This window comes from Dromaius novaehollandiae, chromosome 17, assembly GCF_036370855.1.
Source record: "Dromaius novaehollandiae isolate bDroNov1 chromosome 17, bDroNov1.hap1, whole genome shotgun sequence".
In the NCBI taxonomy this organism is placed as follows: domain Eukaryota; kingdom Metazoa; phylum Chordata; class Aves; order Casuariiformes; family Dromaiidae; genus Dromaius; species Dromaius novaehollandiae.
The window spans coordinates 6,729,651-6,755,903 of NC_088114.1; the positions used below are offsets into that span (position 1 = coordinate 6,729,651).

The 26,253-nt window shown below is 38.7% G+C and overlaps 1 protein-coding gene across 1 annotated transcript; it reads left to right on the top strand.

The window, feature by feature from the left end:
* Window positions 1-977: 977 nt before the first annotated feature.
* On the top strand, window positions 978-25,848 carry PIWIL1 (piwi like RNA-mediated gene silencing 1). The gene is made up of 21 exons (XM_026095290.2): window positions 978-1,938; window positions 3,043-3,131; window positions 6,237-6,381; window positions 7,115-7,240; window positions 9,031-9,245; window positions 9,851-9,972; window positions 10,657-10,737; window positions 11,663-11,860; window positions 13,034-13,145; window positions 14,562-14,682; window positions 15,178-15,295; window positions 15,465-15,579; window positions 16,982-17,169; window positions 17,762-17,834; window positions 18,187-18,387; window positions 18,738-18,841; window positions 19,382-19,452; window positions 21,126-21,279; window positions 22,138-22,263; window positions 23,369-23,516; window positions 24,352-25,848. Exons 2-21 carry the CDS (start codon window positions 3,051-3,053, stop codon window positions 24,466-24,468), a joined length of 2,616 nt encoding a protein of 871 aa, XP_025951075.1. The 5' UTR covers window positions 978-1,938; window positions 3,043-3,050; the 3' UTR covers window positions 24,469-25,848.
* The last annotated feature ends 405 nt before the right edge of the window (window positions 25,849-26,253 follow it).

The following is a 26,253-nucleotide window of genomic DNA, read 5'->3' on the forward strand; positions in this document are numbered from 1 at the left end:
GCAATATCAACACTTAACTTCATAGTTTTGAGGATTTTCTTTTTAATTTGTTAAAAAAGAATTTGGTTTCCTATATGGGTTGCTATGCTGACAGCAATTAGAAGCACAGCAGGACTGAATCTGGAGACAAACTGACAACCTAAACCAAACAAATGGAGATATTTGTATTATTTAAGCATTTATGCTGCCACTGCCAGCCCTTTCTACCTGGACTAACAGGGAACAAAGAAAAGGAACATTTTGCTCCATTCGCTGCAGTTAGCTGGCCTAATGGGATCAGATTGGTCTTTTATAAAGTTAGGGTTTAATTACATAGGGTTATCTCCTGCCCCTTGAAGTCAGTGTCTCCAGATGCATCAGACATCTAATCTTTAAGCAAAGGCACACTTAAACAACAGAGATGTGCACTTAAGCGTTTGTGTTGTCTAGACATTCCTTAGTTCTACGGAAGTGCAGAAAAGCTGGCGTACAGTTAATTGTCATTTAAGGCTGCTTACTTCCAAGTCGTAAGATCTGATAGTTCTGTTGCAAAGTAGCTAAAATAGAACTTTCGATTCTCTATAGACAAGCATAGCATTTCAATCAGTCTTGATACTTAGAATAAGGCTTTTTTTTCCCTAGCTGATTGCTAGCTTGCTGAAGAAGTTATCTCGATGCAAGGATGACTGCTTATGTGTTTTGTTTAAATTGTTCATGCTTAGTAGGACTGTGTCCCATCACTGCTTCCAATAGCTTCTGTGCTGTGCGCATTTATGTCCATTTCTAACTCTTTATGTCCATATTGTGTACATCGCTGGAAAAAAGCAAGTTTAAGCAGCACGTTTGTTAATGTTACCGGCAAATGCAACCTTGCACTGGAACACCACATTTTATTTCTTGTTTCATTGCTCCACCTTCTGGTTGACTTACATAGCATTCATTTTTCAGGCAAGAACTGGGACAAGGAGGGATGTGTCTTTAACTGGAAAATTTTTCTCTCCTGTATGCTTCCATGGCTACCTTTAACTGCTTTGAAACCTCACATTTGTCCTGTCTGTCACACCGTTTCTGCATTGTCCATCTCATTGGCATTACTGCAACAGAAGCGGTTACAGAAACTGCACCACCTGTAAAACTGAAGACGCAAGTCACTTTTTTCCCCTGGAAGCTACCTCCTCTAGGACCTTTTAACTCCTCGCCCCAGCAGCTATTTGTGCTGGGCTCACAAAGGTTACAAACGCCGCTCAAAATCGTGCTTTTCTCAGCGGACAGCACAACATCAAAGCGCAAAAACCTGCCCAGGGCAGCCTTGGCACCCGGGTCTCCTCAGGGGCCCGGCTCGGAGAGGCGTCGCCGCCCACCGGGGCCTCCCCTCGTCGAGAACGACACGTCGTTATTGTTTGATAAAATACCCGGCGCCAGCTTTATTAATCGCCTGAGGAAGCAAGCGGGGGAGCAGCGACGGCGGCGCCCCACTCCGGAGGACAGGCGGGAGTAGGAGCCCCCGTCCCCCGCGCTCCTTCGGGAACTTTCCGCCGTGCCAGCCGCGCCTCCAACTCCGCGCCGCGGCCGGCCCCGCCCCTCGGCGCTCCGCCGCAGCCAATCAGGGCGGACCGCGTGTTCCGCCGCTCGCGCCACTGGGGGCCGCGCTCACGGCACGAGGGCAGCCAGCCTGGGGCGGGTTTTGCGCGTGCGCGGGGCGGGCGAGGCGCTGAGGGCCGTGGTGACGGCGCTGTTTCGGCAGCTGTAGGGCTTGGTGCCGCTCCGCGCGGTGCGGCTCGGCTCGGCTCCCTGTGCCCCGGGGAACTGGCCTGAGGGCACGGCCGGGGGCACTGTCGGCTGCTGCGGGGGCTCTTGGCGCCCGGCGGGGAGGAGGCCGCGTGGCGTCGTTTGGAGGGCGGCTGTTGCTCATTGCTGGCGCAGGACCGGAGCCCCTTCACCGCCCCGGGGCTGGCTGAGGTACCGTGGGGACGTGCCCGGGCTGGCGGCGCGGTGGGGCCGTACTGATAGCCTGAGGGGAGTGCCTTGCCCCACAGATCCGGCCCCAGAGACTGTTGGAGGCTGGCGGGGCCGTTAGGGCGAGCCTTTTTCAGGGCGGGGAGGGGAAGGGGGTCCTGCGGGGGAGGCGACAGGTCGTGGAGGCTGGCGGGTCGTCAGGGAGCTGGCCTCAGCCGACCAGGCCGTAGGGGTTGGTCTGTCTGCTGAGTGAAGCATTCAGTGCCCCTAGGGTAACGAATCACGCTGCAGTAAGCCTCAAGTGAAGCTTGAACGTAACATCAGCAGACCCCAACGTACACTTGAGTAAGGCTGCAGATGTTGCTGTCCTCTCTAGTGTAGCTGTCCCTCGCAGCTTGAAAATTTCTGGCCAGGATGCTCAAAGTCGATTCTAAGAAGCTGTAACTTAGCCGCACCAGCTGTACTAACAAGGAGACCCAAGAAAGCAGGAAAGCTTATAGAGAACGATACGTTTTACTAGACCAGCTATACAGTTCTAGGCAAGAAACAAAAATTTCTTGGGCATCGCAAAGAAGATCTTGTCCAGAAGCTTGTTTGCTTTCCTTAACTGCATGGTCTCGTCTAAAGCTATTGTTGGGCTCTGTGAATTTAGCAGACTGCTTAGCAAAGAGTGGTTGGAAACATCCTACTTGCTTAAATTTTGGTCTGTTTAAAAACAGACCTTCTTAAGCGGTACTAAATTTCACTGTTTTTCTGTGTTTTTAGCAGACTAACCAAAACAACTTAGAACTGGGTGCCTGCCATTGTTAAAAGTTCCTTGGTATCCATGTTTAAAAAGCCATTCATTTAAAAAAGACCCAGCTATGTGAAGTGCAAATATTTTAATGTTCACACTACTGCGCACTACTTAAAATTGTGCATTTGTCATCTCTTTAGGTATTCATGGCAACAAATGAGAATTTTGCCATAAGTTGGGTAGGAAAGCCAATTTTTTTTTCCATGACATTAAATGAGGACAAACGAAGTAGTGCTGCTCATAATATTTACTGGAGTAAGATTGGGGGAAGGAGAAGATCGGACACTAATGTTGTAGGTGGTTTGTTTTAGAAGAGAAAATGACAGGAAGAGCTAGAGCCAGAGCAAGAGGAAGACCTCGAGGACAGGAGACTGCTGTTCCTCCTGTAGGAGCTGCATCTGTAAGTTGGTTCTCTTTTTAATTAGCACAGCTAAGATTTGAAATGGCATACCTCAGCTACTTCCTATTATTGCTGCATGTAGATATGTAATGTCAGATATATAGTTGCATTAAATCCTTCTGATCAAATAAATTTTGTGTGATTTCAAATAAGTGCTTTGTTGTGGTACAATTGTCCTAATAGAGCTAGTCAAAATAGGTAGACATTTTTGTATTATACTTTGTCCACTGTGATATCTTGTAAAGAAGCAGGTCATATTAGGCTGTTGATATCACTGATGAATGTTTGTCCAGAATCTGGGTCTGGCAAGTCTTCTGACCTGATCCTAACACTTTTTTGTTTTAACATCAAGGACTTTATGTCTCTGTATTTAAACTAGTGTTTCAGGCTTGCTTTGTCTGTATATGCCCTGTACAAAGTGTAACTTGAAGATGGCTGATACTTTTGTAAGTGCAGTCACTGCCACAGCCCTGGAGATGTTTTTAAAGCAGTTTCTCAAATCTGTCAGTTCTTAATAATTGTCTTTCATCTGAGGTGTGGTTAGAGTGCAGGAGCATCCTTAAGCCATTTTTCACCAGTGTCAAATAGATGAATTTAAATCATGATAGAAAGTAATTTATGCTTTTGTTTCCCAAATAGTGAAATGTGCCTTGCTTTACCATTAGCATTGATGCACCTGATTGAGCCTGGATCAGAGCTAATAAACCTAAGAGACCGCATTAGTTTGAACGTGGGCTCTGCGAATTTAGTAGAAATGATAGCAGAAGTTAGGAGGTGATACCAGTATCCTGTTGTGGATGAAAAAGAAAATTAAAGAAACAGCTTAGCTACTTTACGTGGAGTATGAATGTTAATGGAGTCTGAGTGGAGACAAGTATGTTTCAGCTCCTCTCTCCTCTCCCCTCCTCCTCTGCCTAGGCTGCCATTGATGTGCTATGTAGACTATATGTACCTCCCTCCAAGGGGGTAGTTTGTGTTTTAGCTCTTAGTTCCAGAAGGGTTTCCAAGCCATGTTTAAAGGAGGTGGCAGAATGAAGAGAAGAGTTTAACATCAGAGCTTTGGAAAACTAGGGCTTAGGCATACACTTCTGTCTAAACTTAAGCGAGAACATAATCCATGCTGATTGCAGGGGAAGGTGGGAACAACCGGCCATATAAAGTAGAAGTGTTCCATATCATTTGACTTTTATACTGGATTGTCACAGAGGTGTCATGATATCACCAAGTATTATGTCATTGCTAAGGTTTTTATCAAAAAGGGAAAAAGTTTAGTGGAGATATCAGGAGGCCAGGGACCTTTCTTTCCTTCCTAACCTCCTGACAACCCCATGTTCTTTCTTGCTGCAGGGGTAGGAAGGAGGATGGGTGTGGTCTGTCCCCAGGAAGTCCTTCCCATGGTGGAGTGTGCAAGGAAGTTAACAAAAAGATGGAGCCAAGCTCTTTGTAGTGCATGATGGTGCATGGTGGAAGGATGGGGGACAATGGACACAGTTTGAAGCAAGAGATGTCTTGACTGGATAAAAGGAAAAACTTTTATTGATGGTGAGGACAGTCGAGTATTGGAACAAGTTGCCCAGAAAAGTTGTGCAGACTCCATCCTTGGACGCTCGATAAATCTCTGAGCAACCTGGTCAGACCTCATAATTGACACTGCTTTGAGCAGGAAGTTGGACTAGAGACCTCCTGAGGTTTTTTTCAACCTGAATTATCTTGTGATTCTATGAAAGGGTAGGTTTGTTGAAAACTTCTCCCCTCTTCCTCCCTGTGCTTCACTGGAGCAGTGTGGCGTAACCCAGCATAATCTCTTCCTCTCTGCACTAATCCTTGCATGGATGGGAAAGGAATCCACCCATCATCAGGGCGGGTCAGCTAAAGATAGCTGGGGTCAGTGTCTAGTTGTTGGATTAGAGAAGCCAGGCAGGTGACACTGTAGCTTCCTGCTGGAGCAAGGATAGAGTATAGGTGAGAGAGGCACAGCAGAACTCACTTTTCAGAGCTATTTCGAGTGTTACAGAGAGCACAAGGCTTGTGATAATACGCTGTTACTGTGATAGTACTGTACCCTAATAGTTTTGACATGTACTTTTTAGGATTGTGCACGGTAAATTTCTGCAGTAGTGCTTGTGGTTATCTACAGATTTCCCAGAGGGTATGCTATTGATGGATCTTAGTGTGTTAAAATTAGGTGGAGAGTGTAAGAACAGAGAGACTTGTGTAGTTACTTACCTGTATTCAGTGTCAGAACCTGCATAGGGTAATCACAAGATGTACTTCTTGCTGTGAGAAGCGAAGGGGTAGAGCAGATTCAGGATGGATTGCTGGCAGGTTATGACACTGGCTCCAATGCTTTGTTGTAGGACAGGACAGAGCCAAGCTGGCTCTGTATCTCAGGTTTCAGGATCATCCTTGATACTGGCCTGTTGCTTGCTTCCACTTAAAGTAGATTTGGCTACTCAGCAGGAGGGACTAACCACACTGTTGTGGCAGACTGCCATTTTGTGGTTACATGTAATATGAAGCTGAAGTGTGGGATTGCTCCTGGCTGAAGATTCAGTGTTCTGGTCACTGAATAGAATAAATATCTGGGTTTTTTTCCTGTGGGAAGCTTGCTTTTTTTTTTTTTGGGGGGGGGGGGGTAGGGTTAGGAGGAGAATCTCTTCTAGATAGGACATTTCCAGTATTTTTTATTCATTGGACACTAAAGTTACAGGAGCTGTTTTTATAAAAATAAGTAGTTTGTTGTTTGGAGTATCAGAGGATGTGTTAAAAAGTAAAAATTCAAAGACTTTGGGTGGGGCTTGGAAAGAGGAGGATTGCATTTATTACTGGTTAAGTGAACACACAAAAAAATCCAAAAGCCTGTTATTTTGGAGTTTGACGTGTAGAGGAATCATTCTAACTTCTGTTTTTCATAATACTAGTTATGAAGCTGAGGATAACTTTAATATTACTGAATAACTGATACATAAGTGTTTTTGCTGTATTAAGTAACTGTTACAGAAATTTGGGTATTCTGGAGTTGGTTAGTGGCTTTGTTTTGCGATACTCTCAGCAGTGTGTTATTTCTTCACTTGTAGTAAGAAAAGTTGTTCCCAACTGTTGCAGGCTTTGCAGGTTCAACAGACTTTGCCAAGTCAGCCATCTGGCCACCTGCAACCTCAGCAGCCATGCCTTTTGCCACCGCTTTCAGCAGGAGAGCTTCCTGTTCGTGGGCGACAGAGAGGCCCTCTGGGTGTTCCAAAACCAGAAGGTGAGAAAGGGAGAAAATGAAGTTTATTGCCCACAAGAACACATACTTTGGACAGAATGCAATTAATATGTTCTTTATATTGTATTTCTAATTTTTTCTTTTCAAAATGAGATTCATGACTAAGATTTGGAAAAGTACGTGTATTTTGTGATCATAGTACCGTTGTTCTAATGTGTTGTGTAACTGAATTAGAACTTTGAAAATTACCTTAAATGTGCTGGACTTAAGCTATTTTGATAGAGGAAACGGTGTTCTGTTTAGAAAACAAGTATCAGTTGACATGGTCAACTACATGAATTCTGATAGTAAACTTCGTTTGAATAACTCACTATTGTTCTTGAATTGGAATCAGGAAATGCAGCTTTCTTACCCCTTTCGCATTGGTGTCTTTAAGCAATTCATTGAATCAGCTGAAGCTGAAATGAAGGATGTGTCCTCTGTTTGCAGAAGAGATTATTGACTCAGATGATATATTACTCCAGCTTTTTTCAGGTGGCTAATCAGATGTTCTATATGATCATTAGTTAACTGTAAATCTTAGGAAGCTAATATGTGTTACCTGAATGCTATGTTTAGATGAGTTTACTATGTAACAAAAGCTGAAACCTAACCTTTCACAGTTTCTCTTAATTTTATATAGATCTCACTTTCAAAATTAAAACTGTATTTAATTCTGATTTCTATCTAAAGGTCCTTTGTCATTCTTACTCTTTCCCAATTTTCAAAACTACAGAATTTCAGATTTCAGCGGGCTTTCAGGAAATGTCTTTAGGAGATAGGGGTGGACGTCGTCGAGACTTCCATGACCTTGGGGTAAATACTCGGCAAGCCATAGAACATGTTCGAGAATCAAAAACTGGTATGTTAAGATTATATATATATATCTATAAGCAAACTGTTTTATTTCTGCTTTTAGCTTTGATTTGAAGATCAGAGCTGACTGTATTACAATATCACTTAGAGAGCCAAATAAACAAATCTTCCTTGTGTTTAAAAAATTGAGTTGCTCCTGATATCTGAAGAGGAACAGTTAGGTGACATGTCTGATGCCAAAGTACTTCAGACAAATTGTGTAGTGTTTTAAATTCTAAGTATTTAGATAGAAATAATGCTTTTATTTTCCTGATGTGCACTTCTCCAAGCAAGAGTTTCTTTTAGTTAAAAACTTAACGATACTTTATTGAAATTGTTACTTAGACTTGTTTGGTTTCTTATTTCTCTGTTTGTCTTGCAAGAATCTGTTTTTCCCTTGAGGGCGATATTTTCTAGCTTGACAGCTTTAATTTAAACTAGTGTAGTTCTGTATTTAGTTTACTTAAAGACTTCTGAATTAACTCTTCTTGGTGAGATTTTGGAGCTTGTTGGAGCTTCAGCGCAGTATTACAGTTTGTTTCTCTTCATGCTATAGCTGAAGCAATTTATCAGATGTTTAGCTCTGTTTCTCTTCCACACAATCAAGGAAAACCAGGACTATTTGACTTCTGTAGGTTTGCTTCTATAAGTTTCTTGTTCATAGTACATTCACCTGACCGAATTCATACAGATGTCTGAACAAACTTGAAAATTGAGACCCCTTTCAAAGAAACATTTTAGTGATTAAAAAGGTGCAAGTTCTGTGCTAATAATACCTTTATATTGCAAGTGGCTCTGAGACATCACAACAATATTAAATAGTGAATATAGTCCTCTCTTGCTTAACTGGATGATAATTGGAGCATGCCACAGGCCCGGGAACAATGGGAATTGCTTCTACTTGAGTTGCTTTGGCCTGGAAGCAGTATAGCCATTTTCTTTCTCATCTAGGTTTTTCTATCTAGCATTATGTTGATGCTAGCGTATGTATATCTGTACTTTATAGACAGCTGTATCGCTGGCCTTTTTTTTTCTCTTTATAGCCTCGTACAGTTTTCTAGCATAATTAACATGCTTTGTGTCTGATGGGAGTTTTTGTTTTCATCTGGGTTATTCTCTTGGATAGAAAAAGTGGATAATCAAAATCAAATAAAAAATGGATAATCAGTGATTGACTGCAGTGTATTTGTTGCTTTAGACTTGTGTCTTTAATTCTAAAAGAAATTTAAATGAAACATAAACAGACTGAAAGAAATACTTGAATTACGTAACTGATCTGGATTTTGTTTTCAGAGTGTATTAGTTTCAAAATCTTGAAATACCAAAAGGAATTTTTTATTACTGCATATGTATGGGAATGTGAATATCTTTGCTGCTTGATACTTGGTTAATGTTTTGTTCTGGGCCTATGATTCATGTAAAGAAAATATAATTTGTCCACACCTTCTGGCCACCACTACCTTCTGACAGAAATTTACCTCTGTTGTACCTGGTTCTACTCCTTTGGAGACAGGCTGATCTAAATGCTTACCTCATTCCATGTGACAGTTTTCCTGCTAGATGAAAGAATTATAAAAAGATCTGATAATCGGGGGGCTATCTATGATCGTATTGTGCCTACGTGAGCATTTTCTGTAGCTTACTGTGCTGGAAGAATTACAGTAAACAAATGACTTCTAATCTTTGGATCGATGACTTGCCATTTTAAACTTTCTCAAAGTTGTTATAGTTATTTAAAAAAAAAAAAAAAGAAGTGTTACCACTTCATAGTATTTTAACGTTTGCTTATCATTTTAGGTTCTTCAGGTATTATGATAAGATTAAGTACAAATTATTTTCGTTTGACGTCTCGACCCCAGTGGGTTTTATATCAGTATCATGTTGACTATAATCCTCAAATGGAAGCACGCCGTCTTCGATCAGCTTTGCTCTTTCAGCATGAAGAGCTAATTGGAAGGACACATGCCTTTGATGGAACGATATTATTCTTGCCAAAAAAACTAGGGAATAAGGTGTGGTATGAGAATGCTATATTCTTTTTATGTTGACTTGCTTTTTATGATGCTTCCTGTTTCTTACTAGTCTGAGTGAACTTTGTGAATTGCTGTCTTGTAAGCAGTACATACTGGATTGAATATATAATTATAAGCTAACTTACTTGTCTGTAAAAATTTGGTAATAAACTTCTAATGCTCAGGTTCTACAGGCTAGAATGATCCTCTGCAGAGTTGTCAATAGTGCGCACTGTTTTTCCTTTAGTTTTCTTGCTGCTTCGATCTCTTCATAATTTGTGTATTCTAACATCCAACATAATTGAAAGGGAGGGTCACTTTGACTGTATTGTACTCTTATTAATGTTCTGTTTCAAGTTGTCTGCTGGTAGAAGATGCTTTGGAATGGCCTCCATTCCGCTCAGTTAGTCTCCTTCACCTGAATGAACCAAGCGTTCTAGGTTGCAGTTTACAATTATAGACAAAACAGGAATTGGATTTCCTGCTAAGTCTTGAAATTATTACCTGGAGTCTTAATGTGCTGGTACAATTCAGTATTAATGGAGCACAGTCCAGAAATAGCCCGGTTTGCTGCTAGTTTTATTAACTGACCTTCACTCTCTCAGGTTACTGAAGTGTTTAGTAGAACCCGAAATGGAGAAGATGTGAAGATCACAGTCACCTTGACTAATGAGCTGCCACCTACTTCACCTACATGTCTGCAATTTTACAACATAATTTTTAGAAGGTATGCTTTCCAAGTCATGTCTGTATTTGAAAAATACCTGGCTTAAGTGTTCCCTTTCCAGAGGATGGACTGCAAATCTGTATGACAAATGCAAATTTGCAAAACTTTGTAGCTACCATTACTACATGGCCAACCACATCCGGCTACATTTTAGTGTGCTGTGAAACATGCATTTCATGCATGTGCTTCTGGCACATACCAGTGTGAAATGAATTTATACCTTCTCTGTGAACAGGTAGATTGACCTAGAGTGCTGACTGTTGTAGACAGTTCCCCTCCCTCTGTGCACCTCTTCTGCATGTGGATTTACCGGTTAAAGCGAAAAGTAGTGCAGAACCTTAAACTGACATACTACTTGCATGATCTTTCCATATAACTTTGATGCCTGGGGTACCTAATTTCATCTGAAACGTAGCCTGGTTAGACTGCTGCCATCAATTGGTTGGCAGAAGGCTGAGTTGTTTACCAACTTACTCTCAACTGCTTAGTTGTCATTAATTTTGTAAGTGTCCATGGTCTTTCTATGCTTCATTTAATCAGAAGTTCACATTGTGACTTGGTTTCATCCAGCCAGATGAACCAAAAATAAGGTTCTGCAGAAGATGTTCTGCAGAAGGATGGGACTGTGGGTAGTTTGATTGGCTGAATAATAATAGTAAATAACATCATGATTTCAACTTCTAGGCTTTTGAAGATGATGAATTTGCAGCAAATTGGACGTAATTATTACAACCCCAGTGACCCAGTCAGCATCCCTAATCACAGGTTTGGAAAAAAGGATACCCACGATTAGCCCGGGCGGGGGGGGGGGGGGATACTTTGATATCAGTCCAGTGGTTTATCTTCTAATAAAACCATACACTTTAATACACCTAAGGCAGTAGAAGACCTCATGCTCTTAACTTCTTAATTTTTTTTAATAACTCTAAGATCTGATTATTCTTTACCAGTCTGTGTTCTGCTGTTACATTTTACTTAAATGTTAGAAATCTTGCTTAAATATCTCTAAGGCTGAGATCTTTGAGTACTTGAATTTTAAAGCTCATGGATGTCCAGCCTTTGTTCTGAAGGCCATTTCATCTGCCAAGGAAATTCATAGCTGGTTGCATCCCACTGGATGGGTAGTTTTGGAACTAGCTTATTGGTAGTTGTCATTTCCCACCCACCCCACCTCCTTGGGTGCCCTAGGGTGTAACTGATGTTTCTGGCTAGCCCTAGGCCTGTTGTATGTGTTAGTAAGCTCCAGCTTGACTGGATCCCGGTCATATGGTTGTGGTGCACACTCTTCCATTAAACTAGCCTATGTAATCTGTTTGGTGGAAGAAATTGGGCAGTGTTCCTCTAGATAAACTGTTGGCCTTTGTCTCTTTAAAATGTCTTGAATACCCACACGCTTTTTATTTAAGATATTTAAGACTAATAGCATGAGATAAATTTCTTGGATTTTGCAGCATCCTTAGTTCAGTTATACTGCTACATCATTAAATTAATCTTTTATCTTAAGTTGATTAAAGATACCTGCATTAAAAAAATGTTTTCTGGCCTTTTAGGATCTTGCTTATATTTAGATAATGTTTTTTTGTGTGTGCGTCTTGACTGCTTTTCAGTGTCTGGGGAAGTAGATGGAAATAAGAGAAAAAATAGAGATGTTTTAAAGCATGTTAAGATTCTGTATGTTCTGTTTTGACAGGTTGATGGTTTGGCCAGGTTTCACAACTTCTATTCTCCAGTATGAAAAAAGCATTATGTTATGTACAGATGTGAGCCATAAAGTTCTTCGTAGTGAAACAGTGTTGGATTTTATGTACAGTCTGTATAACCAGGTCGAAGAACAAAGATTTAGAGATGTCTGCACTAAAGAACTGATAGGTCTAATTGTTCTTACAAAGTAAGCTGTTTAAACTTTTTTTCCTTAATATGCGCTAAGCCTCAATTGGTGTAGGTTGTTGTAACAGAGTACCTGGCACAGTCAGATGGGATAGCAGTGTGTACCTGAAATAACTGAGAGCCAGATAAATCTGTCTTGGTGTAGTATTCTGACTTGGCTAATGCTACTTGATGCTTGCATGTCTGAGATCAGACTAAATGATGTGTTTATTGTGGCTATATGGCTTGAAAAGCTGTTATCTCTGGCTTTTGCATGTAGCAGTCTCTTTTTGCTTGGCAATATATCTTAGAAAATACAACCTTAAAACTTAACTAAATTTGCTTTATATGATCCAGTTGCACTTCATTTAGCTAAGGTGACTTGTGAAAGCCAAGAGGTCATCATTGTTTAATGTGCTTTAATTACGGTCCTTGTTAGACTGATTAGTCTGTTTTCGTGGGTGACTCAAACCCCTCTCCCCCCTTATGTTTTTAAATTGTTGCTTAAATAATGAACCAGTTTGCTGACTGATGTTGAACATAAAAAACCAAAACAACTTGGCAGTGCTGTTAGTGCCATTACTTGGTATACAAACTAGGAACTTACCATCTCTGAGAACCAATTATGACTTTCTGATAGAGAAGGATAAATTCTAGGAGATTTGGTGTTATAGCTGATACCTACATTTTTTACACTTTTTAAAACATTTATTGAAATCTTAGTAGTATAAGTTTTCCCCCTTCCGCTTTAGATCTTAATGATTTGAAAGAATGTTTTAGCAGTCCACAACTAGAGTTGGTATTATGTAAGATAAAGAGCCTCTTAGGATTTTTGTCTTCTCAGACTTGTTTATTTTCCTGGGATTTTATGTCCTGAGGTAGACAGTGAAGTATCAGAGAGCATGAAAATAGTTACCATTGTCACCTTAACAAACTGCTCAGGGTGACAGCATTTTCAGAAAGCAGTAAATGCTTATTGGATTGGTCCTGTTTTTTTTTTTTTTTTTTTTTTTTTTTTTTTTACTCAGTTCTCTTAAAAGCTAAGTTGTATCTGTTATAATGGGTAATTTGAAGTTCCTGCTGATGGAAACAGCTTCAGCTTACATGAGTACGGCAATTAATTTTCTTCTCACAGTTCTATTTCATTTATATTTGCATTAAGATTTTTTTAAAACTAATGAAATGTTTTATTCAGGTACAATAATAAAACATACAGAGTTGATGACATTGACTGGGATGCCAATCCAAAGTGTACCTTTATAAAAGCAGACGGATCTGAAATCAGCTACATAGACTACTATAAAATGGTAGGGAGTTTGTGCATTCTGCTTAAACTTGAAACTTCAGAGCATCAATAGAGGACTAGTTATAATCTATGGATTAGTAATTAATAGTCATCTTGAGTAGAATGTTACCTTTTGTGGATATTATAGAATCTGAAAGAAGCAACCCCCCTCGATGGCATGCATTCCACTTGTGTTATTTCATAGTGCTCAGATTGCAAGATTGCACTTAGGAAAGACTGGACTGTCCTTTTTCAGCTGACTATTACAGTTTGATTACTGGAGGTAGAATAAGTGGACAGTCATGTTAAGAGAAATTACTGTTTGATGATTCTAATTCTTTGAGATACAGTTTATGTATATCTTTCATAGCTTAACCTTCTCTGCAGTTGAGGCCTACCACAGGAATTAGAGCATTTTTCTACACATCAGCTCCTTCTGTAAAACAAGATGGGGCAGCTGTGTCCACTTCTCTTGTTTCTGTTGAAAGGGTGAGGGAGTATAAGTGGTCACCTAAAATGTATGCATTTATGGCATTGGCTTGTTCTGAATAAGAGTGTTCACTGAGGTAGTTGGAGAATACTTACTAGAAATAGCATGTGATTCACTGAGCCTTTTCCAGGGAATAATTTTTTTTCTCCTAAGGACAAGTAAGACAGAAAGTCCCCCTGCCCCAGATCACCTTCCAAAACAAAATATCAGGCTGTTCTTTATCTATTTTAATAAAATAGAAACAAAATTTATATTGTCCATTCCAGTGCAGGATGGGGTTTATAACTGATATTTTTTCTCTGGCTTTTCTCATTTGTTGTGATCTAATTTTTGTTTGTTTTTAAAATGCTACCTTTTGCCTGTATCCTAAGGTGTAGTTCTTCTTAGTGTGTCACCAAACACTTAAGGCTGGAAAAGAAGTAAAGTAGAAAGTAATGTTTGTAACATTACTGAGAGTAATGACTCTCAGCTTGTGTCATGTTTCTTCCTTCTAAATCAAATTAGTGTCTGTTAAAGCAATCTTTCCAAGTGCAAGGAGAAGTTGAAGAAGGGGTGAATTTCAGAGATCTGCTTGGAATCTTGTTTAATACTTGTGATGTCTTGAATTAAGTTGCTATATAGGGCAGGAATCTTGCCTGTAAATGATCATCCTGATCTTGAATTAGATGCTTTAGGTGGTGCTGACTTAAGCAAAGAGGATTGTTTCTATTTTAATCTTACAACTCAATAACTTGATATCATAAGTAGAGAGCATAGTGAGGATAATGCCTTATTTGACATTTTCTGGCAGAACCAGTTTCTCTTAAGTTAGATGTACTGTTGGGCAGGGTTTTTTTTTTTTTTTTTTTTTTCTCCTTAGGAAAAATATTCATTCAGTTTCTAAAGTAAGCATTATTATTAAGAAAAGTGTGTGTTATGAGTAAACGGACACGTATATTTCTAATACAGCAATATAATCAAGAAATTACTGACTTGAACCAGCCTGTCTTGGTCAGTCAGCCTAGGAGGAGGAGAGGAAGCATCATGCCAGGACCTGCTGTACTAATTCCAGAGCTGTGCTACCTAACAGGTACTGTAGCTGGGGTTTCTAAACATCTGTCAAACTGTATCTCCAGCAGAGCTGGTAGTTTGACAGCAACCTTTTGACAGATTAAATAGAAATAGTTTGCTTCTATAAATGTGAGTTTAGAAATAAGTTTTGAAAAGAAAAGCTTAGATATTTAAATGAGACTGTAAAGTTGAGGGATTTTTGATATTACATAGCCTTTACATATGGTGTTGAACGTTGGCCCACTGATAACTTGTAGACTTTTGGTGATAGAACTTTTGTTGAAAAGAGAAATTTACCATATAGAAAATATAAAATTTTCTATATAGTATTTCTAAAATGTGTAATACGTAAATACCTGTTTTCATCTGAGAGGTGTTCACTTTGCACTTGCAGTACTGTCCTCTCAGCCCTGCTTTGTTGTGCTTTGCGATTATAAACATTGAGCTGCACTTCTTGCTCTTTAGTTTCTTTTCAAGTAGAGAAATCCAGAAATCCATTTTCCTTGATATGCAGGGTTAACTGAGAAGATGCGTAATGATTTTAATATGATGAAAGACTTGTCTATCCATACACGACTGACACCTGAGCAAAGGCAACGTGAAGTTGGAAGACTTATTGACTACATCCAGAAGTATGCTACCTTGATATTCTGTGCATCTTTAGCATGAAAGATTTGTGTGAGAAACTTTTATTGCAACAAAACTTTGGAAAACTTACTGGCCTTAAAAAAATAAAATAAAAATAAACTTAGCCAGACACACTTTTTTTTATGTTTTAATTTAAATCTTGTCTTTAAATAGAGATGACAGTGTTCAGAGGGAACTTCGAGACTGGGGTTTAAGCTTTGATTCTAACTTACTATCCTTTACGGGAAGAGTTGTTCAAGCAGAAAAGATCCAGCAAGGAGGAAGAGCGGTAAGTAACTTAAAATCTTTTAGATCTCTCACCAATGAAACAAATTGTTAAAGGATGAAATACTACTTGATGATTTATTTAAAAATTAAATAAAAAGATTATGTGTGAAATCATTATAAACAAGTCATTTATTGTTCAAACAGGACATTTCTAAGCTTCTCAAAATGTTTATAAGTTCTGTTTAAAAAAAAAAAGTTTGAAATTTTTTTTTCTGACTTGCATTACTGTAATGTCTTCCTTTCAAAACAGTTGCTTCTGTCTATACAAAGTGGTTTAAGATACAGAAACTAGGAGAATAGAGAAGTTTCTAACTGGTTTCCATTTATGTAAGATACTAAAGCTTTCAAATGAAAAGCTATTAATTATTTAGTTTTGGTGGACAGTAGTAATGCAGAATCTGTTCACTCAAAGCCTGGGTTAAGTCTTCAGCATAAATAACTGAGGTTTATGGCAAACAATTTACTATTTCATTGAAAACACTACAGAGCTCCTCTATATTAGTCTGTGCCCTAATGCTATGTCAGTCTATCGCAAATCTACAGTGGAGTTAACTTTTAACTAAATCATATCATGCTCTGCCTATCGTGGAAATTCTTCAGGAAACTACATGTCAGCATCTAGTAACAGCATTCCTGTGCTTATCTGTTAGGTATATGTCTATGATTTGAATCTCAGATTTACTGTGTTCAAACCTGTTACTAGTTAGCTGTCAATTTTTGACAAAACTTGTCACAAAACTGAAATTAACCAGTCCGCATACATGCTAGTTTACAACTAATATAATTGATACTCATGCTGTTAATTAACAAAACCTGCATAGAGGGCTCAGTTGGAGGAGTGAGCTACCTAAGCCTTTCCTGTTTGAGAATGAAGAACATGGCCTTCCAGAAAGTTTTTTGATTGTTTGTGAATGGATGCTAGATGGAAAAGGTTATTTCAGAGTATCTTAATCTGTATATCTATGTACTTGCTGGGGCTTTTTTTTAATTCTAATTCTTGAAAAGATCTGACTTCTCTATAATACTTTACTGTTTCTTAAGACGTAGTTACCTTATAAAAAATGAAAAAGCAGATCTAGGGAGGAAAATATGTCCATACAGAATCAGCTATGTCTCTTACAGTTGTATCCAGCCAAAGTCTGTGGGGTAAAATTCAGAAGCATCTTCACATAATGTCAAATGAAGTGTTTAAAGAGGATGGCTTGAAAGGATTAGATAAAGCTTGTTTTAAATTGGTCAGTGACAGTAGCATAAATGGAACAGATTAAAATCATGTCAGACTTTTCTAGGCAGAGTTAGATCCTGTCCTTGATGTGTATAAGGAAGTAGCTCTAGTATAGCTTGTTTGGTAGGATGTTGATTTTCTTTATTTCCTTCCCCCTCACCCCAATGCTCATTTACAGTTTGACTACAATCCTCATTTTGCTGACTGGTCGAAGGAAACTAGGGGAGCTCCCTTAATCAATGCAAAGCCTCTGGACAACTGGTTATTAATATACACACGGCGCAACTACGATGTTGCTAATGCATTACTTCAAAATCTGTTTAAAGTCACACCATCCATGGGAATCAGGATGAACAAGGCAATCATGTAAGTTTTTGAGAAATCTGCTGGGAAATACTTTTACACTTACTGAAGTATTTCTATTAGCATGCTTAGGTTGTTAAATGAAGAGATGGTATAGAATTCCATGCTGCCTATTTCTGTAAGGTTTTAATAAAGTTGCTCTCAGTGTGCAGATTCTTCAGATTTCTCAAATGACAGAGATTTAGTCACACTTCTATCTGTGGAAGCTTTTGCTGGGAGTTAAGCCTGCCAAAGTCTAACAGTATTAGACATCTAGTTACAGAGCAAAACCTTCTCAGATGGAGCTATATAGAAGGGGGGAACATAAATGTTCACTCTGACTTTGGACATATCCTGATTTGTTATCTTTACAGATATATTCTTTGCTTGTGCTTGTTTTTAACTTTGGCTTTAGTTGGTTTTGGAAGCCTAAATTGGAGGCAATTCTTCTGAATGTTCAAGAAGTGTTAATATTGTATGATGTTTGTTGGTAGGTGTATATGGGACACTTTATACAGTACTGATGCATATAGTAAGTATTTATGCTTTTGCTAAAATTTCAGTAACTGCTAATTATTTTTTGGAAGTATTCATAGTTTTTTCTTTTCCTTTTCAGGATTGAAGTAGATGATAGAACAGAAGCTTATTTAAGGGTCTTGCAACAAAATGTTACCTCTGACACAAACATAGTATGTATTTGAATCCCTAATTTCAAAGCATGTTAATCTCTGTAAATTTGTATCTTAATAATACTAGTGGATACGTTCTCAGAAATAAAACTCATTGTTCCTGAGCATTTACTGTTTCCTACAGGCCTGCTTTTGTACTGCTGTTCACACCTCAAACTATCTAGAACATTTCTCTGGAAAAGAACCTTTGTACTTTGTCCTGAAGTGTGGACACTGAAGCATTGCAAAAATTCTTTTCATTGTGAACTCTTGAATTTTTCTCTTGTGTATAGGAAGTGTTCTCAAAAGAACTACAGCTGTAATGTAGATGTGAGACTGTAGCTTCTCAAAAATCTTTTTTTTTCCTTTAAAGGTAGTTTGTGTTTTGTCTAGTTCCCGAAAGGATAAGTATGATGCTATCAAGAAATACTTGTGTACAGATTGTCCCATTCCAAGTCAATGTGTGATTGCTCGCACTTTAAGCAAACCTCAGACTATTATGGCCATAGCAACAAAAATTGCCTTACAAATGAACTGTAAGATGGGTGGAGAACTTTGGACTGTTGATATCCCAGTAAGTAATTTTTTCTTTCTTTTCTTTTTTTTTTTTTTTTACTATCCTTCTGTGTTGAGTTATATTTAAAAGTAAGACATTTTGCCAAAAATAAGAAATCCAGTATTCTTTTTCCATAGTTTTTTGTCTAGTATTCTTTTTCTGTGTTTTTTGTATATGTGTGGAGAGGCGTGAAGTTAAATGTGAGATAAGAGTCGTAGAATTCTAAGAATTCAATGCCTGTGACTAAAGTTTTTGTCCTGAAACCACAGAGCTTATATCATGATCTGTTACACTGTAGGATGGAGGTGACAGGTACTTCTGGTGTGTCTGCACTTACTAATACATATTCTGTATTGATTCCTTTTAAGCTGAAACAGCTAATGGTTGTGGGAATTGATTGTTACCATGATACTGTATCTGGGAAGCGGTCAATTGCAGGATTTGTTGCTAGCCTGAATCAAGGAATGACCCGGTAAGATTCTAGTACCGAAGACAAAATTAAGTCTCTTAATGTTCCCTTAACTGAAAAGAAACTTTTTTGTGTTGGTCATGATATAAAAGTGTCTGAATTGGTTTAACTGTATTGTTAACTGTTCTTGCTGTTAATAAGAGCTATGTATTAAAATAAGAACAGACTTCACTTGTGAATTCTTCCTTGTCATCTGTCCCTTAGGGACAGCCTTTTCTTCTTCCAGAGTGCTTGTAGGAGGGGGCAAATGGTGGGGCAAGGGTTGGGATAAATAGAGGGCACTAGGGTGACAGACTCCTCTCTGTTTTGTGTTGACTTGTTTGAAAGGTTTTTCGTTTAAGAATTTCGTGTGATGCTAAGGCACTTGCCTGCCACAGGAGCTTTGTAGGGGCAGTACTCTCACATAGTACACTAACTCTTGCTTGACCGCCTTGTCCGTCGGTAGCCCTAAAGACTAAGTGGTTATAGCCATTTTCAAAACAACTCTTCACTGAAGTAGACCTAAGAAGTGCTTTGAAGGTCACTTTATTTTCATCTTCACAGGTGGTTCTCACGCTGTGTTCTTCAGGATCGTGGGCAAGAACTTGTGGATGGGCTCAAAGCCTGCTTGCAAAGTAAGGGAAGGCTTGCTACTCTTGCTGAGTCAGATGTAAGGAATGATAGCTTAGCTTTTTTGAAACACACCTGTGCTGCCTTGAGGGGGAAGATTGCCAACTTGCACTTAGATTAAAAACAGATTAAAAATACAGTTATAAATGTTGCTGACAATTAATAGCATTTTGCATACATTCTGTCATTGATTCCCTTGTTTTTTAGCCATAGTTAAGTAGTATCAATATCAGTGCACCTCAAAGAATATTTTGGAAAAGACTGATTTAAAGGAGACCAGAATTAATTCTACTTTAAAGTGAACAAGTTTTCTTCTGATTTGCATCACTCTTAAAGAAACCTATCCTGCAGAACAGGTGGAAGCAACAATTGTAAAATAGATGCCGTGGGTTTTGTTCTGTGAAAGAGATTTGTTTTAAGCTTACAAATGAGCAGCCCTGAAGTTTTGAGAGTATGGAAGGAAGGAATGATGCTTTCACTGAGTATGGATTTGTTAAGAAAGTATACTTGCGCAGAGTTATATAACCCTTGAGATTGCTTGTTTCTCATCATAATTATTGTGTATATTATCTCTGAAAAGACTTTGGCAATGCAAGTTCAGCAGTCTTTCCCATTTACCTTCTTCCCTCAGAAATGCATTCCTTCAGTCTGTTATCTCGTTTGCTGAATTCTGTAGATAAACAGTTCTAATTATGTAATTTAACATATACTAGTACTTCTAATGTAATCCTGCAATGTATACGAGAATGAGATCCTAGTATGTTCAGTGAAGTGAACCATTTTAGGTGAGATTTTTTTGGATGATTTTGATTTCAGTTTAGAACAATCTTAAGAGCTGAGAACTGAGTAAGAATAGAGAATATGATAGACTTTGAGATTTTAGTATATGGCTGATCTGTTTGCAAAAGATCACTTGTTGAATTGCACCAACTTCTGCAGTAACACACGTTCTAAAGGGCAGATTCATACTAGGATGCATAAATAGGCATGTAAGATGGAGGATGTGTGAAGTAAACGTTCTGTTCTGCTTGGCATTGCTAAAGCCTTAGCTAAAGTACTGCGTGCTCCAGTATTTCAAGAAAGATGAGAGTTTGTAGCAGAGTCCAAAGGAGGCAATAGTCAGAGGTTTAGAAAGCATGATCTCAATGAATGTGGGATCACTAGACTGAAAAGATGATGATGGTGAGGGATATGCTTTCAAGTGAACAAAGCTATTGCAAAAGCAGTGGTAATACCTGACTGGGCAGTGAGAACTAGCAGGCTTAAGTAACTTTTGGTTAGGTATTAGGGGAAAAAAATGTTGGCACCAAAATGGGTTGTCTAGGAAGGCTTGAAGTCCACGTTGTTGAAGACCTGGGAGAAAATGTTAGCTCTAACAGTTGAGCGGGATGACAGCTCCTTGCTGTCAAACAGACCGCTGGACTAGATAACCTCTCTAGGTTCTTTCTGTGTTGGTACACAGGTAAATCAGAATTCTTTTCTTGGTTAACTCCTATGTATCATGATGCACATCTCTTTCAGGTAACTGAAAGACTGAGGTCCCAGGTTTCAAGGCTTATTGCTGTTTTTCCAGTAATATAAATCAATTTGGAATTTTAGTTTTGATATGAATTTTCAGTATAGATAACAGAGTTTTTCTTTCTTTCTTTCTTTCTTTCTTTCTTTCTTTCTTTTAAAGCTGCTCTAAGAGACTGGTTCAAGTGGAATAAGTTTTTGCCCTCTCGTGTTATGGTGTATCGTGATGGTGTAGGAGATGGGCAACTAAAAACCTTGGTTAATTATGAGGTGCCTCAGCTTCTGGATTGCTTGAAATCTGTTGGTAAAGACTACAAGTAAGTATGTTTCCACCAACCCCCCTTTTTTTATACCACAAAAAAAATACATGCTAGACTACCAAAAATTATTACTGAGGAAGTTTATGTCATCTTTTCATCCTATTTATTTTACTTGAGCACAAGTAACTGCTTTTCTGTCAACTTGTCTGCATGATTTGACATCTCTAACTTCTAATATATTAAAAAAAAAAGTAGTATGCCTGTCATTTGTGTATTCCATACATACTTACACATGCAGACACACATTAGGCCATTCTTGATGCATGTGATAATTAAGACTTTTTTTTTCAACTGGTTAATCATAACCTGACTATGATTACATGTGTGTGCTAGGTTAATTTTTTCTTTCCACTTCTAGAAGGACTGTCTATTGTCTAGTCACTTAAATTCTGCTCAGTTTTCACCATTCTGCTTTATTGATTGCAGTGATTCTTTGACTTGATGTTTCTTACTTCCATTATTCAGAGCAGATTATTTGTTAATACAGCAGGCAGGGAGATCACAAAACAAGTTACAGCTGGTAGGAATTGAAGTGTTTACTTCTGTTCAGCTTCTGTCAATGGCTTGCCCTTTACCAAAAATACTGTTAAAGCACAGTAATGTTGGCTATATGTAAAAGATGGGGTGGAAAGATAGTAGAATCAGATTTGTATTTAAAGATCACTTTGGGGGCTTTGTGCAATGTCCCACTTCATCTAAAGTAATGAATCAGTAAGGACTTCATCTGTGCAATTAATGCCCTGGAGAACTCTCAAGTTGCTTTTAAGTTGAAGCCCTAGAGAATCTGCTCTTGAAATATTCTTGGTGCAGTTTTTCAGGGCTTTTTTTTTTTCTTTTTTTTCTTTTTTAACTTAGTCCAAGACTTAGTGTGATAGTTGTGAAGAAACGAGTAAATACCAGATTCTTTGCACAGTCTGGTGGAAGACCTCAGAATCCACCCCCTGGTACTGTTGTTGACATAGAGGTTACCAGACCAGAATGGTAAGTTTGTATAGGAGTAATAATTTTGCTGGCTGGTATCCCATAATAAAGGGAATGTATCCAATGTTAAATTGACTGTGAGAAGTAGAAGAATACTTTCCACACTTCTGCCCTTTTGAAAAGAAACCCTAGTGAATGTGTAGATGAAAGAAATAGAGATGCTTCAATTTTATGCATCTACTGTGCAGTATTTCATTGTTTCCAATACGTATGTTTGTATACATTATAGTATTACATATGCTTTAAGTAAATTTGTGGGGGGGGTGTTTTATATTATTTTCTGGTTTGGTACTGAATCGGCAACTATTGATAGGATTGTCCAGCTGCCTTAACTGAAATGAAATCTGTCTGTACAAATTTTGTTACTTTGTAAGGGAGCAAGCGTTGGAAGTTTAGTTTGGTTGTTAGCTGGGAACTCACTTTGAGAAGACTGAGAATTACACAATGCATTGGGTGTGTATGTAAAACATACGCACACGTCTCATTGACTTCACTTGCTGGCTGTTGATAGTGATCACTTTTGTAAGTCACACTCCAAGGATCTCTCTGGTCAGGCACCTGGGAAATGGGGGAAAAAACATATTTAATACACTGTGAAAGGTTTGACTTTGGCTGGGGGACTCTGAAGCATGTAGAATGGAACCCAGTCTTCTGTGGTAGTACATAATTCTGATAAGTAGTTTTGCCTTTTTTCTTTTATTATCTCACCTCACTTACTGCATGCATTGCAACTTTTGTGACTGTAGTTTCACAGACACCCAAAGATGGCTTAGGGTGATGTAGTAAATAAGGCCTATAACTAACCTGCATAAACACTTAGCTTGTCAGGAGGAAAGCTGTATGATGTAGGGTTAAGACCGTCATGCCCTGAAAACCTGTGGCATATAATAGGCCTTAAATTTTTCCAGCTGCCTTATCCTTTCAAAAAAGAGGGAACTGCATTATTTTGCAGCCAAAGCACAGGCATACTTCTGGGGTTTATTGACCACGCATTAAAGAGCCTTTAGGGAAATAAGTAGGACAGATCTGGGGGGACTTGCATATTTCTAACAAAAGCAGCCCTTTCCATATCAAACTTCTCGGGGTTTTGTTTCTTCTATTACAGGTACGACTTCTTTATTGTGAGCCAGGCAGTGAAAAGTGGTAGTGTTGCACCCACTCATTATAATGTAGTTTATGACAGTAGTGGACTGAAACCAGATCATGTACAACGTTTAACCTACAAACTTTGCCACATGTACTATAACTGGTCGGTAAGTATCTTCTCTGAGAAAGGATAGTATTTTTCTTCTAAGAACGAGCGTCTCTACGCAGTAACAAGAGGTAAGATTTGTAAGGTGTGCAAAGAGGAAGGTGCAAGAAGGTAACCTTAGAACACCCCCACAGATCCAAAAAGCCTGCAGTTTTTCTCTTGACCTAGAGTGGTGGTCTGAGAACTAGTCATGTTAAAATTGTCTTCTCTCTCTGAAGTTTGAAGATTTAAAGTAACTGTTAGTCTCACTACAAAATATTTGCTTTCTTGAGCATTGTCCCCAAGTTTTATGTCAAAAGCAAAACAGAAATGATTGTTTCTTACCTGCAGAAATACTTCCTCCTTTGTGTGGAGTGGAGATGGAACCGCATCTCCATTTCCCTCAAGACCTCTCCTTTTGCATTCTAAGATCAGCACATGATCTGCTAATGCCTCAAATGTGCTTTAGATTTGTCAGTTTGGTAATCATAAACACCTCACTTGACTTCCCTGTGCCCCATCCCCACTATGATATAGCATTGAATGTAAAGCTCCATGGTGGGTGTGGTGTGTGTGTGTGTGGGGGGGGGGTTGGTTTTTTTCCCCCTTTTGGGGAGGGAGGGAGGAGAGGATGATGGCAGAGAGAGCCTGTTTGCATCTGTGTTCTTATAAAACACAATTTTTAATGCATTCAGTATACATAATATTTGACAAATCTGCACAGGGAATATAAACTTCACACATACCCAAACTTCTGAATTCCAGGACTCTTTGTTACAGTGAATTCATGCTTTATGCTTTGTTAAATTAACTAACTGAAAATAATTCCTTTTTTTTTTCCCCCTTCTCTTTTTTAGGGTGTTATCCGAGTACCTGCTCCTTGCCAGTATGCCCATAAACTGGCTTTCCTTGTAGGTGAGAGTATTCACAAAGAACCAAACTTGTCACTTTCAGACAGACTGTACTATCTTTGAGGGTGAAACATCAGCTGCAAAAAATAACAGTGGACAATAGAATGTATAATTGTCAGGGGTGTGGGTTTTTTTTAGCTCACTGCATGTGTAGGGTAATGTAAATGCACAGCTGTGGGACTTTATTTTCATTGTAGGGGAAAAAACACTTGAGACAGCAGGTCTGCATTTTGAGTAGGACTCAGCTTGCTATAAAACGTACAATTTCTTTTTTTTTCTTGGATTCTTCACAAAAGATTATCAGTTATTCTTGGTCTAATGTTTTTGGGAAGTCTTATGCATAATAATTTTACCATTACAGGTTATTTAGTTCTGGGGACCAAAATCCAAGCTTCTGCAGTTGTCACATTTAACTTTTCGTTTTCAAAATGCAGTTATTTTCCCTTTGTTTCCTTGGCTGTTAAAAGGTGGGCAAAATTTTGTCTCCTGAACTATTGCATATTGACTGCCCCCTAAGAGGGAGGTTATCAGCTCTTCTTAGTTACTAAGGCTCTGTTTTAAGGTTGCATATTGCTGCAAAACCTATGGAAGAATTTTTTAATGCTTACCCTTGCAAGGGAATTGCAGGCAAATGAAGAACTATCATCTTGTGCTCACTTCTGTTCCTAGCAGTAGAGGAAATGGGATTTTACAGACTGGTATAAACTAAAGGAAAAGTTCTAGGTATACCAAAGTTTCATGAAAGTCAGGCAAAATTATTTCTGTATCTATCTATTACAGATACAGGAGCACCTCTATTACCTGAAGCTATAGACTGCTTTCTCCTAAAAGTGGCTTTTACCAAGCTTGAATGCTGTTATGTGGGCTTTAATTACTTAGCATGGGCTTAATTTTCTTAGTACAGAAATCATATTAATAGCATAGTGTAAGTAAATCATTGTTTTAGATGACTGCAAACACCTAACTGGAACGAAATGATCTTGGTTGACATAGTTTAATTGAATGCTTGTTAAATGAAAAATAATTTCTGTCAAAGAATGAGTGCCTACATCAGCACTGGCTTGCAAAAAGAGCATCCTAGATAGTTGTACTATTCATGGGGGTTTTCTGTTATGCAGTTCCAAAAAGTTGGAATTGCTTTGACATTAGTTGGAATGTAATTCCATGCACTACTTTGCATGCTTCTAAGATTTTTCACAGGTAACTATTAAGCAGGACTAGCTTAATTTCTAAAGCAAAAAAAAAACCCCTGCAGTTGTGTTTGTGGAAGATGATTTCAGATTTTGTTTGTTTGTTTGTTTGTTTTTGTATTATGAGGTGACCAAAGTAGTGCATATGGAGGGGGAGGTATTTGAATTAGTGCTGTATTTTTTTTTAACTAACTGTTGTGAAACGTGTTCCTTTTCTTTGAGAGATTTAAATAAAGTTGTTGCTGCTGTAGTATTCGCTTGTCTGATCATGTTAGATGTATTTTTATACAAACTTTTATGACTGGCCTCCGGACACGCTGTGTGCATATGCTGGAGTAAATTCTGTGACTGTTCTTTGCCTCTGAAAAAAGCTCTTTTCCTAGCTTGAGAGAACTGTACCAACCTCTTTCTTGCCCATGAAATTTGTAATGAAGAGCATAGGTTGTAGGGTGGTTCTGCCCCCCCACCCAAATATTTTAAATATTTTAGTCTTGCTGAATGTCACATGCCAGTAGCTTTCCCTCTTCGGTACTTACTATCTCTTTATTTCTTCCTAGCTACATATAATTTGTTTATACCTCTGTCATGGGTATTCATTCTGATCTGATTTCTGTTATTTGAGGTCAACGAAGAAGCTAGCGCAGCTGCTCCCCCAACT